The sequence below is a fragment of the Schistocerca cancellata genome, chromosome 7, assembly GCF_023864275.1.
Source record: "Schistocerca cancellata isolate TAMUIC-IGC-003103 chromosome 7, iqSchCanc2.1, whole genome shotgun sequence".
In the NCBI taxonomy this organism is placed as follows: Eukaryota; Metazoa; Arthropoda; class Insecta; order Orthoptera; family Acrididae; genus Schistocerca; species Schistocerca cancellata.
This window is the reverse complement of record NC_064632.1, coordinates 245,668,661-245,689,733: the sequence shown is the minus strand read 5'-3', so window position 1 is coordinate 245,689,733 and position 21,073 is coordinate 245,668,661. Positions and strand designations below refer to the sequence as shown.

General features: G+C 41.3%; 1 protein-coding gene across 1 annotated transcript in view; it reads left to right on the top strand.

The window, feature by feature from the left end:
* Positions 1–20,532, top strand: part of LOC126092342 (dynein regulatory complex subunit 6-like) — a 47,601-nt gene extending 27,069 nt beyond the window's left edge. Inside the window, exons 2-3 of the mRNA XM_049907881.1 lie at positions 18,169–18,344; positions 18,462–20,532. Coding sequence (XP_049763838.1) covers positions 18,483–19,793 — 1,311 coding nt within the window. The 5' untranslated portion in view covers positions 18,169–18,344; positions 18,462–18,482 and the 3' untranslated portion in view covers positions 19,794–20,532. The remainder of the gene's footprint in view (positions 1–18,168; positions 18,345–18,461) is intronic.
* Positions 20,533–21,073: the final 541 nt, after the last annotated feature.

Below are 21,073 nucleotides of genomic sequence, written 5' to 3'. Positions count from 1 at the left end.
TGTTAGGAAATTAAATATTCATAGTTCCACAGTGTCAAGAATTTGCTGAGAATACCAAATTTTAGGCATCAACTCTCACCACAGGCAACCCGTGGCTGACAGTCTTCCCTTAATGACCAAAGAGCAATGGCATTTACATAGTTGTCAGTGCTAACACGCAAGTGACACTGCCTGACATAACTGCAGAGATCCATATGGGAAATACGATGAACATATCTGTTAGGACAGAGGGGCAAAATTTGGTGTTAATGAGCTATAGCAGCAAACAACCAACATGAGTGCCTTTGCAACAGGCGTGATATTGCTGACACTGTCTCTCCAAGGCTTTTGACAATATCAGTTGGACCCCAGATGACTGGAAAAAGTGGCCTGATGAGATGAGTCCAGATTTCAGTTGGTAAGAGCTAATAGGGTTACAATGTGGCACAGACCTCACAGGCCATGGATCAAAGTTGTCAACAAGACACTGTGCAAGCTGGTGGTTGCTGTGTTTACGTGGAATGGACTGGGTCCTCTGGTCTAACTGAACTGGTCATTGACTGGAAATGGTCGTGTTTGGCTACTTGGGGGCCATTTGCAACCATTCATGGACTTCATGTTCCCAAAGAATAATGTGCCATGGCAGTGGGCCACAATTGTTCGCAACTGGTTTAAAGTACATTCTGGGCGCAATTCAAGCAAATGATTTAGCCATCTAGATTGCCCAAAATGAATCCCAATGAACATTTATTGGATACAAAAAGAGATCAATTCATGCACAAATCCTGCACTGTCAATACTTTACTTTGACTTACGGACAGCTCTAGGGGCAACATCAACATGGCTCAGTATACCTGTGGGGGACTTGCAACAACCTGAGAGTCCTTTCCACATAGGGTCAATCCATACCAAGTGATCCAAGAAAAAAATAATTGGTTGCTTGACCATCTCAGAAAATTTTTAAATTTGCTGGGTGAATTCACCAATGTTTAGTAGCCACAAAAATATTTTTAAAAAAAATTTATTGTATATATGGCTCTCGGGCGAGACGTCGGATGTCATAGTGAAAACTCCACAATATTTCATCAGCACAACTGGCAGACATCTTCAGGTGCGATGAACACTCTGCTAAGGCATGACTAGAGCCCCCTATTTATGCCAGTCTTAGGCAGGAAGTGCGCATGCATGGAGGTGCCAAATTCGATGGCCAGTAGCGACAATATCAACCGATAGCTGGAAGCTTCATCTTGCAGGTGGCGTTGCTGTACTTCAAGCTATTGGTTGATATTGTTACTATTGGCCATCGAATTTGGTGCCTCCACGCACGCGCACTTCCTGCCCAAGACTGGCATAAATAGGGGGCTCTAGTCATGCCTTAGCAGTGTGTTCATGACACCTGAAGATGTCGGCTAGTTGCACTGATGAAATATTGTGGAGTTTTCACTATGACATCAGACGTCTTGCCTGAGAACCACATATACAACAAGTCCGTCGGGAAAGCCTCAAGCAACACAAAAAAATTATTGTTTATTATTTTGAAATGATGGCTATATTTGTTCCAGGCTGCATGCGTTTTTTCGCATTTGCAAGTATCTGCATTTTTACAATTATTCAGTAGTGGATTGTCCTAAGCCTTTCAGATAAAATGCACTAAGTTCATCACACTCTGGACTACAAATTAACATCATCACTTAGCCGAATGTATTTTTTAATATATTTTTAATAGTTCAGTTATCAGCCACAAATTAAGAAAACTCAATGTTTGAACAGTAGTTTTCCAAAGAAAGATTAATTTCTCAGCTTTAATATTTTTTCTGCTATTACACTGTATACTTTTTATAGAGTATCAATGGTGAGCAGCTTACACTTAAAAAAATACTCTTTTAAAAAGTGTATTTTTTAAAATTTTTCCATTTTGTGGCCTGCAATATCTTTGTTGGGGTACCAGATAAAAATCTGAAAATTTCACAGTTAATAGACCTTTATGATATGAAACTTCAGTTTATAAATTTCAACTTTGAGATTCAATTGGAAGTTATAGAAAAAACATTACAAACACAAGTCAAAAATACGTTTTTTAACATCTGTGATATCTAGGCTAATGGAATAAAGTATATCGGTTACAATATATAATTTAATCATATCTATGATTACTTACTTTTTTATTGCAAATGAGCCTACTAATTACATTATATTGTTCTGTTGTTATTTGTTTTTAGTACATCGCTCATTGAACGTTTGAGAAATTTGTTCACTCAGTTTGGGTGTTAGATTATAAGTTCGCCCAGTCACAGTTGTAAATTCCATGGGAGACAGCTTCCTTAGTACATTTTTAAGTAGCATCCAAACTTGATCCTTCTCGATTTTTTGTTTTCCACACTAATGAAGTTCACTATCAGGCGAAGTTGGTGATCTTACACTTCAGTAAGTTGTGTGAATAGGGTACAAAACAATGAAAAGATAGTGCCTTTAATCTTTTGACAAATGTTGTACCTTTCCTTCAAGACCCTGTCATAAACTTCTTGTATTTCCTCATATTGTACAAAACATAGGTGATTCCTTTGATATGTTTTTTACAGAATTCAAACATTTCTTGAGGTGTTATAATATGATTGTCATCGGTCCGCTGCAGACTTGCTTTTGTGACAGCTCACTTTGTTGTACCTCCAACAGCATTACAAGCATTCTTCCCATGGCATGAAGCAAAAACAAATGCCATTCTACATCAAACTCAAAATCTTCTTTATGAAAGGAGATGTTTTTTTTTTTTTTAATATGTTGACTTGCTGCCCCAACCAAAAAGTAAATCAGTTTTTTATGGAAGGGTGGTGCTGTTTAATGTCGTTTGTTAATTGTAGTTGAAAAATATGCACTGCTGTAGTGTTGTGTTCAAGGTAGTCACTTATGACACAAAAGCTGTGGCTCATTAGTTTATCTTCATCTTTGTGTTAACTGTGGCCTGCTTGTTTACTCAGTGGTGCCCTTGTACTTCATCTTGAACAACAAAGGAATAATTTTCCGAAAAGTCAGCAAGAACTAAGCATTCATTGGCTGCCAAGATTTGCTTTTTGTCTTTCAAAAATTTACTTTGAGCTTTTGCACTAAAATAATGCATTTTCAGATTTTCAAGGTTAGTCACCAACCCTTCAAAAAACTCTTCTCGTGATTTTATGGCTGCCACCATTTCAGTTCTGTCTTGTCACCCATTGTTTGTATTTTATATTGTCAGGCATCAAATTGTTTTCTTTGCATTCTTCAAACATATCAAGTAAGGCTTATTTGCCTGGACAATCTTCACATTTTCCTTTGATCATACAATTGTAACTGTCAATTTTGCGTACCATAACTTCCAAAAGGTCTTTATAGTCAACTCTAAGATTGACCCCATCTATCATCAACTTTATATTCTGATGGTACACAAACACACACATTATGGGTGCCAGATGCCCCTGCAACAATACACCATCTTGGTCTCAACATGCCAAACTTTGATCTTCCAATTTTAATGTCAGGATTTTCTTTTTTAAATTCAGTGAATAGTTCATTTAAATTACACAATATTAACCTTTTTTGTCTTTGAATCTTAGAACCATTTTCTTTCATAGAAACAGTCTTTTTTGCCAGACATCAAACGGCTGTTATTGTCATCGTCATAATACTTAATAACTTTATTGATTGTGTTTTCATCTACCAAATTAGATGCACTTTTCTTTTGTAATGCTGGTAAAATTCCCTGTTCTTTTACTAATTGCCTTGTTAACTTAACAAGACATTCTGACACATTAAATTCATCACTAACTTTTGCTTGACTCCAAGAATTCTGCAGTAAACTAATAATCTTAATTTTATCCTATTTGTTTGAAGTACTGCATTTAGTTTTAGTTTTTCTATCAAATCATCATATTCAGTTGGTGAAGTTTTAGAGCTTCAATCTGTTTTAGTACAAATTGTATTTTGAAATGAAACTTCCAAATTCTTTTCAAGTGTAGCTGCCATTTCTCAATTTTTGTATTCAAGGCACTTGGTCTATTATCTTAACGCAGTTTTCTAATTTTACTAACAGGCGATATACCCAGGATTTCACAACTTGTATCTACTTTGTTAATGGTTGCTGATAAGTCACAAAATTCTGTATCTGACGTTTCACTATCCTTTCTCTTGTGAATTACAAATATCTTTCTAACATGTTGGACAGAATGATTTTTCCTGGTATGAGATTGACAAAAGGGCTTTTATTTTTAGAATAATGATCAAATGTTATTTCTCACAGACCTTTTGTTATAGGTTTCTTATGTTTCTCAAAAGGTTCCATGCAAGACTGACCGAAATGATGACGACATTTTTTTAAGTATTTCATTTCATGGTACTTTCATGTTGATTTGACCTCTGGGCCAACTCGTAAGTAAGTAAAACAACACCAGTTCTCCTTCAATTAAAGTAATGTCTTTAGAATACACTCCATACACACATTTATGACAAGCTTAATTAATAATGACACCAACAGACACCATTTTTCAACTGCACACTCCAAAAACTTCTAGCTAAATAAGTGTGAGTAGACAATTGTTGGGGGGAAGACAACAATCAGACTTGTATAGGCTTGCAGATGCAATTGTTGTTGTTTGTTGTTGTGGTCTTCAGTCCTAAGACTGGTTTGGTGCAGCTCTCCATGCTACCCTATCCTGTGCAAGTTTCTTCATCTTCCAGTACCTACTGCAACCTACACCCTTCTGAATCTGCTTAGTGTATTCATCTCTTGGTCTCCCTCTGATTTTTACCCTCCACACTGCCCTCCAATGCTAAATTTGTGATCCCTTGATGCCTCAGAACATGTCCTACCAACCAGTCCCTTCTTCTCGTCAAGTTGTGCCACAAACTCCTCTTCTCCCCAATTATATTCAATACCTCCTCATTAGTTATGTGATCTACCCATCTAATCTTCAGCATCCTTCTGTAGCACCACATTTCGAAAGCTTCTATTCTCTTCTTGTCTAAACTATTTATCGACCATGTTTCACTTACATACATGGCTACACTCCGTGCAAATACTTTCAGAAATGACTTCCTGACACTTAAATCCATACTCGATGTTAACAAATGTCTCTTCTTCAGAAACGCTTTCCTTGCCATTGCCTGTCTACATTTTATATCTTCTCTACTTCATCAGTTATTTTGCTCCCCAAATAGCAAAACTCCTTTACTACTTTGTGTCTCATTTCCTAATCTAATTCCCTCAGCACCACCAGACTTAATTCGACTACATTCCATTATCCTCGTTTTTGATTCCATGAATTTAGAAATCACATGGTTTTGAGGTGGAGAACTCATCAAACAATGCAATTGTTAGCCTGCTGAAACAATTACCACAGCATTGTTTTGACAAATAATCATTAGCTAGTGTAATGTGGTGTGTTACATTATGCAATTGGTATACTTTATTTAATTAGCCTACCAGATATCGCAGATGTTAAAAAACGCATTTTGACTAGTGTTTGTAATCTTTTTTTTTCCATCACTTCTAATTGAATCTGAAAGTTGTAATTTTTACTGAAGTTTGATATCATAAAGGTCTATTAACTGTGAAATTTTCAGATTTTTATCTGGTCCCCCAACAAGGATATTGCAGGCCACAAAATAGAAAAAATTTAAAAAATCCGTTTTTAAAAATAGTGTAATTTCTCGAGTGTAAGCTGCTCACCATTGATACTCTATAAAAAGTAACTATACTATACAGTGTAATAGCAGAAAAAATATTAAAGCTGAGAAATTAATCTTTCTTTGGAAGACTACTGTTAAAAAATTGAGTTTTTTTAATTTGTGGCTGATAACTGTGAACTATTAAAAATATATTAAAGAATACATTCGGCTAAGTGATGATGTTAATTTGTAGCTCAGAGTGTGTTGAACTAAATGCATTTTATCTCTGAAAGGCTTAGGAAATCCACTTCTGAATAATTGCAAAAAATGTAGATGCTTGCAAATACAAAAAAACACATGCGACCTGGAACAAATATAGCCGCCATTTCAAAATAAAAACAATGAATATTTTTACTACTAAACATTGGGGAATTCACCCAGCAAATATAAAATTTTTCTGAGATGGTCAAGCAACCAGTGCTGGACTACTTGGTATGGATTGACCCCATAGAGATGCTGCACTACGGAGCTACACTGGACAAAAGGAGATTCAACACGATACTAGTAGGTATCCCATGACTTTTGTTACCTTACATTATATTCTCTTTCACTGTTTACAAGTTTGCCAATGCTGGGTAACTTTTTGATTCCATGAATTTAGAAATCACATGGTTTTGAGGTGGAGAACTCGTCAAACTATGTTCTTAGTGCATTGTCATCCAGAGAGGAAGTTCCTCGAAATGTGTTAGGCAGAGTGGAAAAGGTGAAAGTCCGATGGTGTATGATCACATGAATAAGGTGGTTACAAAATAACTTAGTATCATGTCTTTTGTCAGCGTACCAGAATGCAGGAGGGCATTATCCTAGAGTCTTCCTGGTCTTTGTTCTTGGATTGCATCTGCAAGGCATCTAAGTTCTTGACAATAAATGTAAGCAGTGATGGCTACTCCTCGGGAAGCAATTTGTAGTATGCCAAAGTGTCGGTGTTCCACCGGCATGTGTAAATGTGGTTTGTTTACTGAGGTGTCATGCATAGTTGCTGGCTGGGTGCAGCTGAGGTATGTGCATCACTTCCCTACTCCCTCATTCCTACTGCTTCTCCCCCTTCCTACCCCTCCCCTCAGCTTGCAGTCAGTGCTGCCACCACTTCTTGCCACTAGCCTAGCAGCTGGCAACAAGAGGCAGGGAGGTGTGAGGAGTGGTTTGTTTGGATCTGATTCTCAGAGACCGTAGACACAACAGCCGGATACAGTGGTCATGTGTACCTCAGTAGGGTTTGAGTGATTTTGTGTGTGCGCGTGCAGGTGCGCATGTGCGCTTTTGTTTCCTGACAAAAGCTGTGACTGAAAATTTAGTCGTGAGAGTGTGATTGAATTTTCTACACGCTTGTCTATGGCTCAGCAATCATCTTTACAGTGAGTTGCTACCTGTCCTCATTATTATTGATTGTCAGAGTGTTTGAACAAGTTATCTGTTGCATGGACTGATCACAATGGATTCATTACATCAACATGATGTTTGTGACTCGTGAAAAGCTGGTCACATGAATGGATTTCTGCAATGGGCCAAAACCGGAGGTCGTTTCTGCAGTTATCTGTAATGGATCAGGCCTGCCGATCTGAAACTATTCAGTTCCCACTAATGTGCAGGACCTGCCTGTCGGATCTAGTCTCACCGATCTGCCTGCAGGCCAGGTCTGTTTGCATATTGCGTAATGCAGCGGATTTTCGTGATATATCCATGGACCCAGGACTGCAGGCTCCTCAACAGGCTAGAGGCTATGGGCGATGGATTTCAGCGATTGCGACTGTCTCACAGCAAGTACACTGTACAGTGTAGTGTTTTATTTGTTGTAGTACATTTTAGCACTTCAAAAGTAGATTATATGTAGGAAAGTATGGGCTGTAAGAAGAAAATTGTCAGTCATTGGTGGTCTACACTATTATTGGCGCTCACCTGCAGTGTTGGTTTACGTAATTCTTCCCCATCTTATACAATTCTTTCAAGATGCCTACTTGTTTCTGAGCTAATTTTTGAAATCAGTGAAGGTATTTTAAATCTGTCCTGCGACTCCAAGGAAATGCGTATTTTTCCACCAAATGTGCTTCGTTTTGTTGAAATAAAATAATATCGCTGGTCTTAATGAAACACGTATACCATATCATTTGCTTTCTCCATCTAAAAACAATTTGTTACAAAAGTTGTTGATGTTAGTACTTAAGATTTTTGCTTACATCAGGTAATGCCATCTGCTTGCAAGTTTGTACAGATATTTCCTCGTTTGTACTATTGCATCTTGTACCGTAGCTGCAAAGACAGATTGTCAACTTACGTCTCAACTTACCCTTGAGATCTAAAATGTCAGGGAAAAATGCTAGAGCTTGTCTGTAAATCAGGAAATTTCACTTTGGGAAACTTGTGGCAACCCTGTTAAGGAATTCAAAATTCTTGGCCATCTGTTGTACTCAGAGGCCCAGCTGAAATTTGGCTCTCTCTACCTGGTATCTTTAATGTCTACCTTTGCTGCTGTTTCCTCCTCCTCCTCCTCCTCCTCCTCCTCCCCCCCCCCCCTTCCTCCTTCTCCTCAACTCCAGCCTGTCCCCCTTCCGTTTCCTCATCCCTGATTATTCATGGTCCCTCCCCTTATGGAACCACTCTTTCTCCTCTGCTGGAGAAGAAACCCTCTTCTGACACCTGCTGGGGATGGGGCTTCCTCTAGAACCCATTCCTCCCCCCCCCCCTCCAGGCACCTCAAGAACCCTTTTACTTTGTCAGATGCAGGACCTGCACTCTGTGGCCCTCAAGGCACTTGTTCTGTTTTGGATTCTGATATTGCTGTGATTTTCTCTCGCCCTCAGGAGGAGGAGGAGGAGGAGGAGGAGGAGGTGGTGGTGGTGGTGGTGGTGGTGGTGGTGGTGTAAATCTCAGTACTAGGCCTCCAACCTGCCCCCCCCCCACCCCCTCTTCCCAACTACCCAGGGGGTGTCGCCCCCTCCCTCTCAATCAGGGTCTGATATTACATTCATGGCTGTCACTCCATCCTTACCGGTGACTGACACTGGCTTGGCACAATGAAAGGTTTTGGCTTCTGGCTTGTTTGACGACCATCCAGCCTCTTGTACTACTCCCCTTCAGTGGAACTGTAGTGGCTACTATTGCCACCTTCCAGAACTGCAGTCTCTTCTTTCTTTCTACTCTGTAGCTTGTGTTGTATTCGCAGGAATCTCATTTTGTGGATACTGATTTGATGACTCTTTGTGGTTTCCAAGCCTTTAGCCGAACCAGGCCAGCCCTTCACAAGCCTCCAGAGGTGTTTGTAATTTGGTCTGCACAGACACCATTAGTGCCTGGGTTCTGCTTCATACTATGATGGAAGTGGTGGCCATTCAGACCTATTTGGATTCTGCGATAACTGTATGCAATCTTTATCTCCGCCCCCCCACCCTCCTTCCACCGCCCCCAGACCAGCCTCCTATGTATGCTTCCTGCTCTTTCTTGGCCACCTTTGACAGCTTCTGCCCCCCCCCCCCCCCTTTCCTTCTCCTTGGAGGTTTTAACTCCCATAACCCTCCAAGGAGTGGAACTGTGACCACCGACCGGGGCAGGGCTTGATCTGTCTCCTCAATGCTGGAGCCTTGATTCAGTGGGCAATTCTTGACTGTGGGACAGCAATCACTTTCTAGTCATCTTGTCGTTTCTTTAGCATCACTTGCCTGGATGCCCTCCAAAGTCAGCCCTTAATAATGCGGACTAGGATGCTGTTCCTTCAGCTGCCATCCTAATCCCTCCACCACACAGCAGCATTGATGAGTCCATACAGAGTTTAACCAAAGTGATCCTTTTGGCACCTGCTTTGAAGATATTCCTTCTTTCTTGGGTTCTACCCAGTGAATACTTTCCTTTGGTGGACTCTCATAATTTCTGTGGTTATTACCCTCGAATGCTACCATCTCTCAACCATCTCCTGATCTTCAGATGGCACCGTGCTAGGACCCGTTATCTTCTTAAATGCCAGAAACGAATTTTTTGGAAACAATATGTTGCTGTCATAGGGCCACATTCTTCCTCTTTGCGGGATTGGGCAAAGGTCAGAGGCATTTTTGGCTGCTGTTGTACTGGTGTCCCTGGAATGCCCCTAAGTGGTGTTATCCTCACCAGCTCGTACTCTATCACTTAGCATTTTGCTGGGAATTTCATCCAAGCCTCAATGTTGGTCCACTATCTGTCCATGTTCCATCTTCTCAATCACAGTCTGGAACAACTACCTTTCATTCTCTGCTGCATGCTGCCTTTTAATGCCCCATATAGTGAGTAGGAATTCACCAGCATCCTTGCTCTCTGCTCAGACACAGATCCTGTACTGGACTGGATGCATGACCAAATGCTTCAACAGTTATTGGTGGTGAGCCAACATCATATATTTGCCCTTCTTAAATGTCTCTGGAGTGAGGGGAATTCCCTTCTCAGTGACGAGAAAATGTCATTGTTCCAGTTTTGAAATCGGGTAAACTGTCTCTTCAGATGGACGGCTATCATTCATCAGTTTAACCAGTGTCCTCTGCAAGTTACTTGAATGCATGGGGAGTCAAAGGCTGTATTGGATCCTTGAATCCAGGGGGCCTATGGTTTTGACCCAGGGTGGTCTTCACTGAGGCAACTCTTTTTGCAATTATTTAGTCCACCTGAAGTCAATCCAGACAGCTTTTACCCGGCATCAACAACCTGTGTAAAGCTTATGAGACAATGTGGCACCACCACATCCTTACCACCCCCCAGGGGGCTTGCCGCTCTTTGGCAGGTCCGTACTTGGCTACCACAGGGCTGCAGCCCTTGCAGCATCTTTTCTCTTCTGCGCTGTATGTCTATCCTCATGTTATTCTTTTTCCCCTCCTTTGGGAAACATTTCTGGGATGTTTTTGGGAATGTTCTGCATATTCAATAGCCTGACACCAGCAAACTCTCCACTGGTTTTTCGTTCTTTTTTCTTTCTTCATTTCCCCTCTGCTGTCCTTTCTCCGCTTCGGCGTTTGAGGTTCTTTTTTTCCTTATTCCTTTCTGTGCGCTCCTGAATACCAGCCTACACAACTGACGCATAACAGGTGACTGGGTAACGTGTAATTCCCAGCCCTGGGTAAACAGGTAGGGTTCACATGTACCCCTTGTTACAGGCCAAGCCCAGGGAGGGGTGATTGCCTGTTACCTTCTCAAATTGCCAGTTGGTCCCTCTGTTAGGTGTTCAGGAGGTGAGACGTGAGAGATGTGAACAATTACCTAAGGCGGGTGAGTCCCTTTCTGAGTGGGACCCCCAGTTGGAAGGAGCGCGCCATCAGAGATGCTGGCAATTGTGGGGATTTTCTCGTGATGAGCCAAACATCATCTTCTCAGTCTGTGTGGACTAAATGTAAACAGAATGAGGGTAACAATTCAAAGACCCTCCAGCTGCACCATGGTTTCTCATTGTTTTATGTACTGAATATAGTCAGTCCTTTGCTATGGTAAATCCATTTATTATTCAGAAAGGTATTGATGCGGTTGCTGGCCCTGTGAAATGCTGCTCTCATTTACACAATGGCACTTTGCTTTTGGAGCCAACTTCTGATTCTCAAGCACAACTGCTTGCAGCTTTGCTCTTCTACGGCTATCCTGTTTGTGCCGAGGCTTATTGAATGCTGAATTCTTCATGTGGTATTACACTAGGCTGCTCAATCGTTTGACTGAGGCAGAGATCCCGGCAAAATGTGTAACCTGTGGTAGGGACGATCGTCCACCTCCTTCTCCCCACTGCATCAATTGCAGTGGCAACCATGCAGCCTCCAGCCAAAATTGTCCTGTGTATCTTGATGAGCAGGCCATCCAGGAGATACAGATGGATGGAAAACTGCCTTACCCTGTCACTCACAAGCTGTTGGCTTGTTGGAAACTCTGCATCTTACCATCTGGCACTTACAGTACCGTTCTTGCTACATCTTGCTACATGAAGGAGATGGCTAAGCAGACATGCTATCTCAAATTTGGCACCACAGTTGCAAAATTGCCCAGTGTCGTGGTAGCATCCCCGTCTCCTCCTCCTCCTCCAGCTGTACAACAGCCCACCAAATTTTTGCCTCGCGCGGCAAAATCACCTGCGACACAACTGGCAGGCAGGAAAGGACAGAAGGAATACGCTAGTGGAGACTTTTTGTGTCCCTCCAGCCAACAAACATCTGAATAGTCATCTGCCAATCGCAAAGGCTCCAAGAAATCAAACATGTGTCAAGCGGTCTTCTCCTTTACTAACTCGGAGATCCTGTTTAATGGTGTCACCGTGTGAGACCCTCACCCGGCTGACCTCTGTGTCGCCGATGCGCACCACCAACCATTTATCTGCCCTGCACTCCACAGACCAACCAAGGGAGAGTGCTGATGCCCCTTTAGATCTCATGGAGCAGGATCCTTCAGCCTCTGTGCCTTGTAGCAGATTCTTGAAAGGCTGCCATTCGGCAGCTGCCGATGTGGCACCCCTTCATTTTTCCTTCCTTTCCTTTCCTCATCATGACTCTCCTCTAATGGAATATCTGCCGCCTTAGATCCAACAAGGAGGAATTATGGCTGCTCTTGGAATTGCAGTGTCCACTTGTTCTCTGCCTCCAGGAAACTAAACTGCGTCCTCACAACTGCTTTGACCTTCACCCAAGGATGGCATTCCGTCTCATGGGGCAGTCATGTTGCTCATCCGGGATGATGTTTTCCCTGAACACCTCGATGCAAGCTGTTCCAGTCCACATTTTCCTTCCTCACTTCACCTTTTCCTTTTGTACCATTTACGTCCCTCTGTCATTTGGTGTCACCAGGGTGGACTTTCTCCAGCATGTTAGGCGACTCCCTCACCCCTTTTTGCTGCTCGGTGACTTTAATGCACCTGTCAGAGAGGTGCCCTCTTGACTGACCTTGTCAATCAACTCAACCTCATGTGCCTCAACACTGGAGCACCCACATTCCTTTTAGACTCCAAACACATCTATTCCTTCTTTGATCTCCCTTTCTGCATTGCCCATTTTGCCCATCATCTCGAGTGGTCCATTCTCCGTGACACATACTCAAGCAACATTTCCTATGTGCTATCTGTTAGCTGACTCCTACGCCACCTACGTGGACTCCCAAATGGTGGCTTACTAAGGCTGACTAGAGGCGACCTTCGACGAACATCATTTCCCCAGTTGTGATGACCAGGTAGAATATCTTACCAATGTTATCATTACCGCTGCAGAATTATCCGTTCCTCGCACTTCATCTTTACCGTGGTGTGTTCCAGTTCCTTGGTGGACTGAGGCATGTTGTGATGCAGTTCACATGCAGAAATGTGCTCTCCACATTTTTAACAGTCATCCTACGAAAGCAAACTGTATTCATTATAAACAGTTGCATGCGCATTATTGTTGTGTTCTTCAGGATAGCAAAACAGCTAGCTGGATTTCTTCTACTAGGTCTGTTAACAGTTCCACTCCTCCTACTGTTATGTGGTCCAAGGTCCATTCCCAGTTTTCTGGCCTGACTGTAGCAGATTATGTCACAGTAGACTCTATCCAACACTTTAGGCCACTATTTTGCAGAGATTTTGAACTCCACACCCTATCAACTTGCTTTCCTCCATGGGAAATGAGTGGAGGTGGCTCAGCTGATACCCCTATCTTCTCAGAATCGTGAGTGCTACAATGCCGCTTTTACTATGAGGGTGTTTGATTATGCTCTGAATTCACACATGCTGGAGGACGGGTGTCCTCTGTACTCTCTAAACATGGGACTTTCAAAGCCAACTGACCCATTTCCTTCAGCAATTTTTAATAGACAAGAGTTTTCAAGATATATGTTAGTTCTGCCTTGTTGAAGACCTTTATCCAGGAAAACAGTGTGGCTCGGGATTCAGTCCTTAGTGTTGTGCTATTTGCTATCACCATTAACCCAATTATGGCCTGTTCCCCTCCGGGCATCTCTGGCTCCTGTTTTGTCGATGATGTGATCTATTACAGTTCGCCAAGGACTTGTCTCCTTGAGTGGCATCTTCCACATTGTCTGGATTGTTTTTACTGTTGTTGTTGTTGTTGTTGTTGTTGTTGTTGTGGTCTTCAGTCCTGAGACTGGTTTGATGCAGCTTTCCATGTTACTCTATCCTGTGCGAGCTTCATCATCTCCCAGTACCTACTGCAACCTACAGATTTCTGAATCTGCTTAGTGTATTCATCTCTTGGTCTCCGTCTACGATTTTTACCCTCCACACTGCCCTCCAATACTAAATTGGTGATCCCTTGATGCCTCAGAACGTGTCCTACCAACCGATCCCTTCTTCTAGTCGAAGTTGTGCCACAAACTTCTCTTCTCCCCAATCCTATTCAATACCTCCTCATTAGTTATGTGATCTCTACCCATCTAATCTTCAGCATTCTCCTGCAGCACCACATTTCAAAAGCTTCTATTCTCTTCTTGTCCAAACTATTTATTGTCCGTGTTTCACTGTCATACATGGCTACACTCCATACAAATACTTTCAGAAACAACTTCCTGACATGTAAATCTATACTCGATGTTAACAAATTTCTCTTCTTCAGAAATGCTTTCCTTGCCATTGCCAGTCTACATTTTATATCCTTTCTACTTTGACCATCATCACTTATTGTGCTCCCCAAATAGCAAAACTCCTTTACTACTTTAAGTGTCTGATTGACAATGGGTTTCACTTTTCCCCTGACGAAATGGTTTGTATGAATTTCTGGCGGTGCAATGGATTTCTTCCGCTGTCTTTACGTCTTGAACCTGTTGCTCGTCCATTCATTGAAACTACAAAATTCGTGGGGCTCATGCTTGATAGGAAAGTTTCTTGATCCTCCCATGTCTTACCTGGCCACCTGCTGTACATGGTCCCTCAATGTCCTACATGTCCTCAGCAGTACTTCCTGGGGAATGGATCAGACCCTCTCCTCCGTTTGTTCTGGTCCCTTGTCCATTAGAAACTAGATTATGGGTGTTTTGTTAATGGCCTGCACATTCTTCCCTCTTACGCAGTCTCAATACCATCCACCACCGTAGCATCCGTTCGGGCACTGGCGCTTTTCACACTATCCCGGTTGAGAGTCTTTAAGCAGAAACTGCGCTACTACCACTGTCATACCAATGTGATGGTCTCCTCAGTAAATATGCATGCTGTTTATTTGCCATGCCTGGCAACCCATCCTATGTATCCTTCTTTGATGACTCCTTTGATCCTGTTACCTCCTGGAGTTCGCTTACGGCTGTTGCTCCAGCAGCTTAACTTCATACTATGTGCCACTTTCCCGATGGGTGTGAACCCATTGCCACCTTGGCTTTGTTTGGTTGCTTGTGTTCACCTTGGCCTTCATTCCCTTCCAGAGTGGAGATTTATCACTTCTTAGGACTGGTCTTCATTTTTCAGTTGATGTGGATTCCCCATTTCCTCCAGCTTAAGCAAAAGTGCTGGCTGCACCTTAATACACTTCGCTGTGTGAGTAACACCAGCTATGTTTCAGATCGCACTACCCTTCTGCAGCTTTACAAAGCCCTGACACAATCCCACTTAGATTAAGGGTGTCTAGCATACTGTTTGGCATTGCCCTGAGTATTGCAGATACTGAATCTGATACACCACTGTGGGGTTCAGCTTGCGACAGGAGCCTTTCGAACTAGCCCTGTGAGCAGCTTACTCATGGAGGCTAGGGTCCCTCCATTGCAGATCAGGTGCCAACAGCAGCTTGTCAATTGTGCTATACAAATTCACAGCTGCTTTAAGCATCCGAACTACTGCCTCTTCTTTCCAAACATGGTAATCCATCTCCTGCAATGGCGGTGCCGATCAAGAGTTTGTCACAATCCGCATCTGGTGTATCCTGTCTAAACTTCAGTTGTTTCCTCTTCCACCTCTCCTGTGGATCCAGTCCCATACACCTCTGTCGTGCATCCCTCAACCACAGCTTCGTCTTGACCTATCACAAGGTCTGAAAGACCCAATCCATCCCAAGACCCTCCACTGCCAATTTTTCTCTATCCTTGGGGCATCCCATGGATCAGAAGTTATCTACACTGATGGCTCGACGGTTGCTGGTCATGTAGGCTTTGCTTGTACTCATGCGGAAGATACTGCTCTCCTTGCCAGATGCTGTATATCCATTCCTGCATTGGTGGATCCTTTCGCATCTGCAGTGACTCCTTGAGCAGTTTGCAAGCTCTCGACCAGTGCTACCCTCACCATCCCCTGGTCATTGCTATCCAGAATTTCCTGTATGCCCTTGAACAGTGTGAATGCTCAGGGCCCTTCGTCTGGACCCTGGGCCATGTCGTGATTCCAGGGAATGAATTCACTGGTAGCCTGGCCAAACTGGTTACCAGTAAACTGGCTCTTGGGATTGGTATTCTGGAAACAGACCTCCGATCAGTATTAGATCAAGTTTTAGGTACTTGCAATATGGAATGGCTCACTCTGACTTAACAAAACAAAGTGCGGGTGATAAAGGAGGCTACGAATTTGTGGAGGTCCTCTGTGCTTCTCTTGCCCTGTCCATGTTGTCAGTCCTTCAAAGGCAGTCTCGAAATAGAGTACCTGTGGTAAGTGGCAGGGGCTGGGAGCTGTATGTCCCCTCATTTCGCTCTGCTTTCAGGGGCTCCCGGCTGCTCCCTAGCTGGGACACCTTGCTTACCTTGCTTCCTCTGTCTCCCTTTCTTCTTTTTCCCCCTTTACCTCAGCTTTGCCGACAGTGGTAGACCTTGGGGTTTTCTTCCCCTGGGTTTTGCGTGGTAGGCTCCGTCGTGCTCTACAGTCGTATAGACCTGTCTGTTCAAAGACAATGGGACTGATGGCCTAGTAGTACGGTCTCTTTAAGCATCCAACCCCCCCCCCCTCCCCCCCACACACACAGCCAAATTAATTTCACATTGGCAAAATATATATACCTAAAAACAAAGATGATGTGACTTACCAAATGAAAGTGCTGGCAGGTCGACAGACACACAAACATACACCCAAAATTCAAGCTTTCGCAACAAACTGTTGCCTCATCAGGAAAGAGGGAAGGAGAGGGAAAGACGAAAGGATGTGGGTTTTAAGGGAGAGGGTAAGGAGTCATTCCAGTCCCGGGAGCGGAAAGACTTACCTTAGGGGGAAAAAAGGACGGGTATACACTCGCGCGCACACACACACATATCCATCCACACATATACAGACACAAGCAGACATATTTAAAGACGGTCTTTAAATATGTCTGCTTGTGTCTGTATATGTGTGGATGGATATGTGTGTGTGTGCGCGCGAGTGTATACCCGTCCTTTTTTCCCCCTAAGGTAAGTCTTTCTGCTCCCGGGACTGGAATGACTCCTTACCCTCTCCCTTAAAACCCACATCCTTTCGTCTTTCCCTCTCCTTCCCTCTTTCCTGATGAGGCAACAGTTTGTTGTGAAAGCTTGAATTTTGTGTGTATGTTTGTGTTCGTTTGTGTGTCTGTTGACCTGCCAGCACTTTCATTTGGTAAGTCACATCATCTTTGTTTTAAGGTATATTTTTCCTTCGTGGAATGTTTCCTTCTATATATATATATATATATATATATATATATATATATATATATATATATATATATATATATATATATATATACCTAAAAACAAAGATGATGTGACTTACCAAATGAAAGTGCTGGCAGGTCGACAGACACACAAACGAACACAAACATACACACAAAATTCAAGCTTTCGCAACAAACTGTTGCCTCATCAGGAAAGAGGGAAGGAGAGGGAAAGACGAAAGGATGTGGGTTTTAAGGGAGAGGGTAAGGAGTCATTCCAGTCCCGGGAGCGGAAAGACTTACCTTATGGGGAAAAAAGGACGGGTATACACTCGCACACACACACATATCCATCCACACATATACAGACACAAGCAGACATATATTTGCAGACACATTTTGAATTGTTCCAGTGAATAAAATGCCAGGTTGCAAACAAGATACGTAATGCATTGCTTTAATTTATGCCACATTGAATTCAAACTGTTGCCTCATCAGGAAAGAGGGAAGGAGAGGGAAAGACGAAAGGATGTGGGTTTTAAGGGAGAGGGTAAGGAGTCATTCCAGTCCCGGGAGCGGAAAGACTTACCTTATGGGGAAAAAAGGACGGGTATACACTCGCACACACACACATATCCATCCACACATATACAGACACAAGCAGACATATATTTGCAGACACATTTTGAATTGTTCCAGTGAATAAAATGCCAGGTTGCAAACAAGATACGTAATGCATTGCTTTAATTTATGCCACATTGAATTCATAATCTAATAATGCATGGGCTTTGGCTCTCATTTCCGTTTGAAATTTTGATGTGTTGCTGCAATTGTTCAGTTGGTGTTAAGACATCTTGCTGTACACTGTGAGCTGCATGTAAAAATATTGTTATGTGGAGCTCATGGTGTACAGCAAGATGTCTTTTAACAAATACTTACAAGCTGTGGAGTACCAACCGTACAAGTTAAGTTTGTATTCTTAATAGTGTGTGTCTTTTCTTTTTTTCAGAATCTCAATGACATATTTCAAACAAGAATTCTCATAAAACATTTTAGAGACATGGGCTAATTGGTGCTGATAAAGTGTATAAATCCATAATCCCATGTCTCTTTGCATGTAAACAAAATTCTTCAAGATGGTAACTCTGGAGGGTTGCAGAATATTGGCAGATATTTAAAATAAAGGTTAGTGTGTGTCTGTGTGTTTTAGTTACAAAATTTGCAATCAATTACTTTGTTGTATTTGACTGAGAATAAATAAAGGAAGTGTATAAATAAATTGTTCATGTTTTCTTCATACAGGTCCTAACAATTCCATTTATAATGTCAATCAGTTTGGATGATGTGCCAAATGAGATACTACTGGAAATATTTTCACGATGCTCAGTGGAAGATCTGGTGCTGAACATACAGCATGTGAACTCGCGCTGGAGGTCTCTGGCCAGACATCCAAATCTCTGGCAGAACCTTGCATTTTTTCCTGAAAGGAGTACATCTGTTAAAAAAATTGTAACAGTTCTAAGAGCTGCCCCATACTTGCATTCAGTTATTTTGGTAGCTAATGTTGAACATTCCGTTATTGAAACACTGTGTGAATGTTGCCCAAAAATAAAAAGCCTTCAGTTTTATGATACAAGACCAGTAACAGTGGTTATGCTGAAAATGTTGTTGGCTTCTCTGCCGAATATTGAATACCTGACATTAAGAAGCATGGATATTGATTCAGAAGATTTTGGTTACATACTAAGTAAGTTTGATAAAGTTCGGTATTTATCATTGTTGCATACATTCTATACTGGTTCAACTTTAATGCGCCATTTAGCAGATGGCTGTAAGTCATTAGAGTATTTGCGACTGGATGGAATTGAAGTAAGAGATGATAGCATACTGTATTTTATTGCAAAAAAGGGGAGTCAGTTGAAAGGACTTGTGCTAGATGGTTATGGGTTTGGATTTACTGCTACTTCTCTTACACCAATCAAAATTTGTCAGAAGCTAATAAAACTAAGGTTTTATGACTGTTCACAGTTGACCGAGGAGTGTTTCCAAAATATTGTGCTCTTACCAGAACTGCAAATTTTACAAATACCAAATGCATCTCATATATCGCCTTCTGCTATAAAATGGACTTTTCGGCGAATACATTATCCAAGAATTGTTGAGATTGACTTGACAAACAGCAGACTTGACGATAGTTGTGCAGAAATTCTGTCTCAGAGTTGTCGTAACCTTCAGAGATTGTGTGTAGCCATGTGCAAAAGTTTGACAGATGAAGGCTTGAAGTTCATCTGTAGGTGTCATAAACTGCAGCAACTTAATGTCAAAGGTTGTAATATTACTGATGAGGGAATGCAGTACTTACCACAGTTGCCAAGACTGAAACATCTGAATATTTCTAGAAATGATATTACAGATGAAGGTATAAATTATGTTCTCAATTGTAAACAACTTGTTATACTCAAACTCAATAATTGTTCTGTGAGTTATACAAGTATTTTAAATTTATCTTCACATCTTAATGAGCTCATGTATCTGAGCATTTTGAATAATGCTCATGAAATGGATTTTGGTTCACTAGAAAAAATTCAAAGTCAGAAGAACTCTAAGTTGAAAATACACATGTCATACAGTTAATTGTGAAATAATATGAGTTAATTAATGTGACTGCTTGTGAATTTATAATGTTACTTAAAATCCGTCTTGATTGCAAAAAATTTTTTTATTATTCATATGACCGGTTTCGGTTCATTCAGAACCATCTTCAGATCTGATATTTCAGTTACAGGAGTAACCCGTCCAAATCCAGCAACTTTCACATGCTACGTCACATAAAAACTTGTGAATTTTTCATTACCAGTTCATTTACCTCAAATGTGATTGAGACGTTTGTAGCAAGATTTGTAATTGGAAAGTACTCGGAAAGAAAAGCTTTAGCAGCTTCACTGTGATAACTAAATATTTACAATGCCATGTTCATGTAAATGAAAACTGCCCCAGTTTTTGTATTGTTATTGTGCAAAGGAAGCAGAGGAGGCTGCTTACATGACATACAAACTGCTTGGAGAACAATAATATGAGAGTGAAGAAGTAAGATTGATTTCTTCATATGAAATCTGAGAGTTTTTGTAGCAGACATAATTTCGTCAACTGAGTACTAAATTATTTGTGAATGTTACCATAAAGGAAGACAACAAATGTGCGTTCTTGACAGCCTACCAAACATGCACTTCGCTTTTACAAATATGAGTTGTAAAATCATCTAGTGAAGTTGTTTGTATTTCTTGTTGAGCGTAGTGGTGAACAAATAAAATATTCATAATATGTATTAGAAAGATGAAACAAATCACTAATGAAAGTATATATTTATACCATCAAAGAAATTTTCAAGTTAATTTTTTCCCCTTACCTCTGATTTTGTATTGGTGCATTATTTCTGTAGATTGTTTGCATTATTTTTAAACTACTGACTTTAACAAAAGTAACTAAGATAAAAAATCAGAACATCAATGAAATATTCAAAAACACATGGTTGTTAAGTACAAATTCTTGTACTTCAGAAATACACATTTAGTTGGTGAGACTGTTGAATAGGAATTATCCATAAAAGATGAAGGTTGAAAAATAGTATCTATTCTGTGTGTGTGTGTGTGTGTGTGTGTGTGTGTACATGTACGTATGTATGTACCTTTTCTTGATGATCTTAATTTGTTCAATCTCAGGAATGTTCGGGCAGGCAATTCTTTTTGGCAGGCTTTTTCATAATACAGGGTGTACATAAAGTCCGGGAACACTTTCAATTATTGCTCAAGAACTAAACATTGTACAGATGTCATACAAACTGCATTTTGAAGAGAAACTCTGAAAGTTTTTACGTACAAATATTCGATATGTGAACCATGAGTGACTCGGCAGGT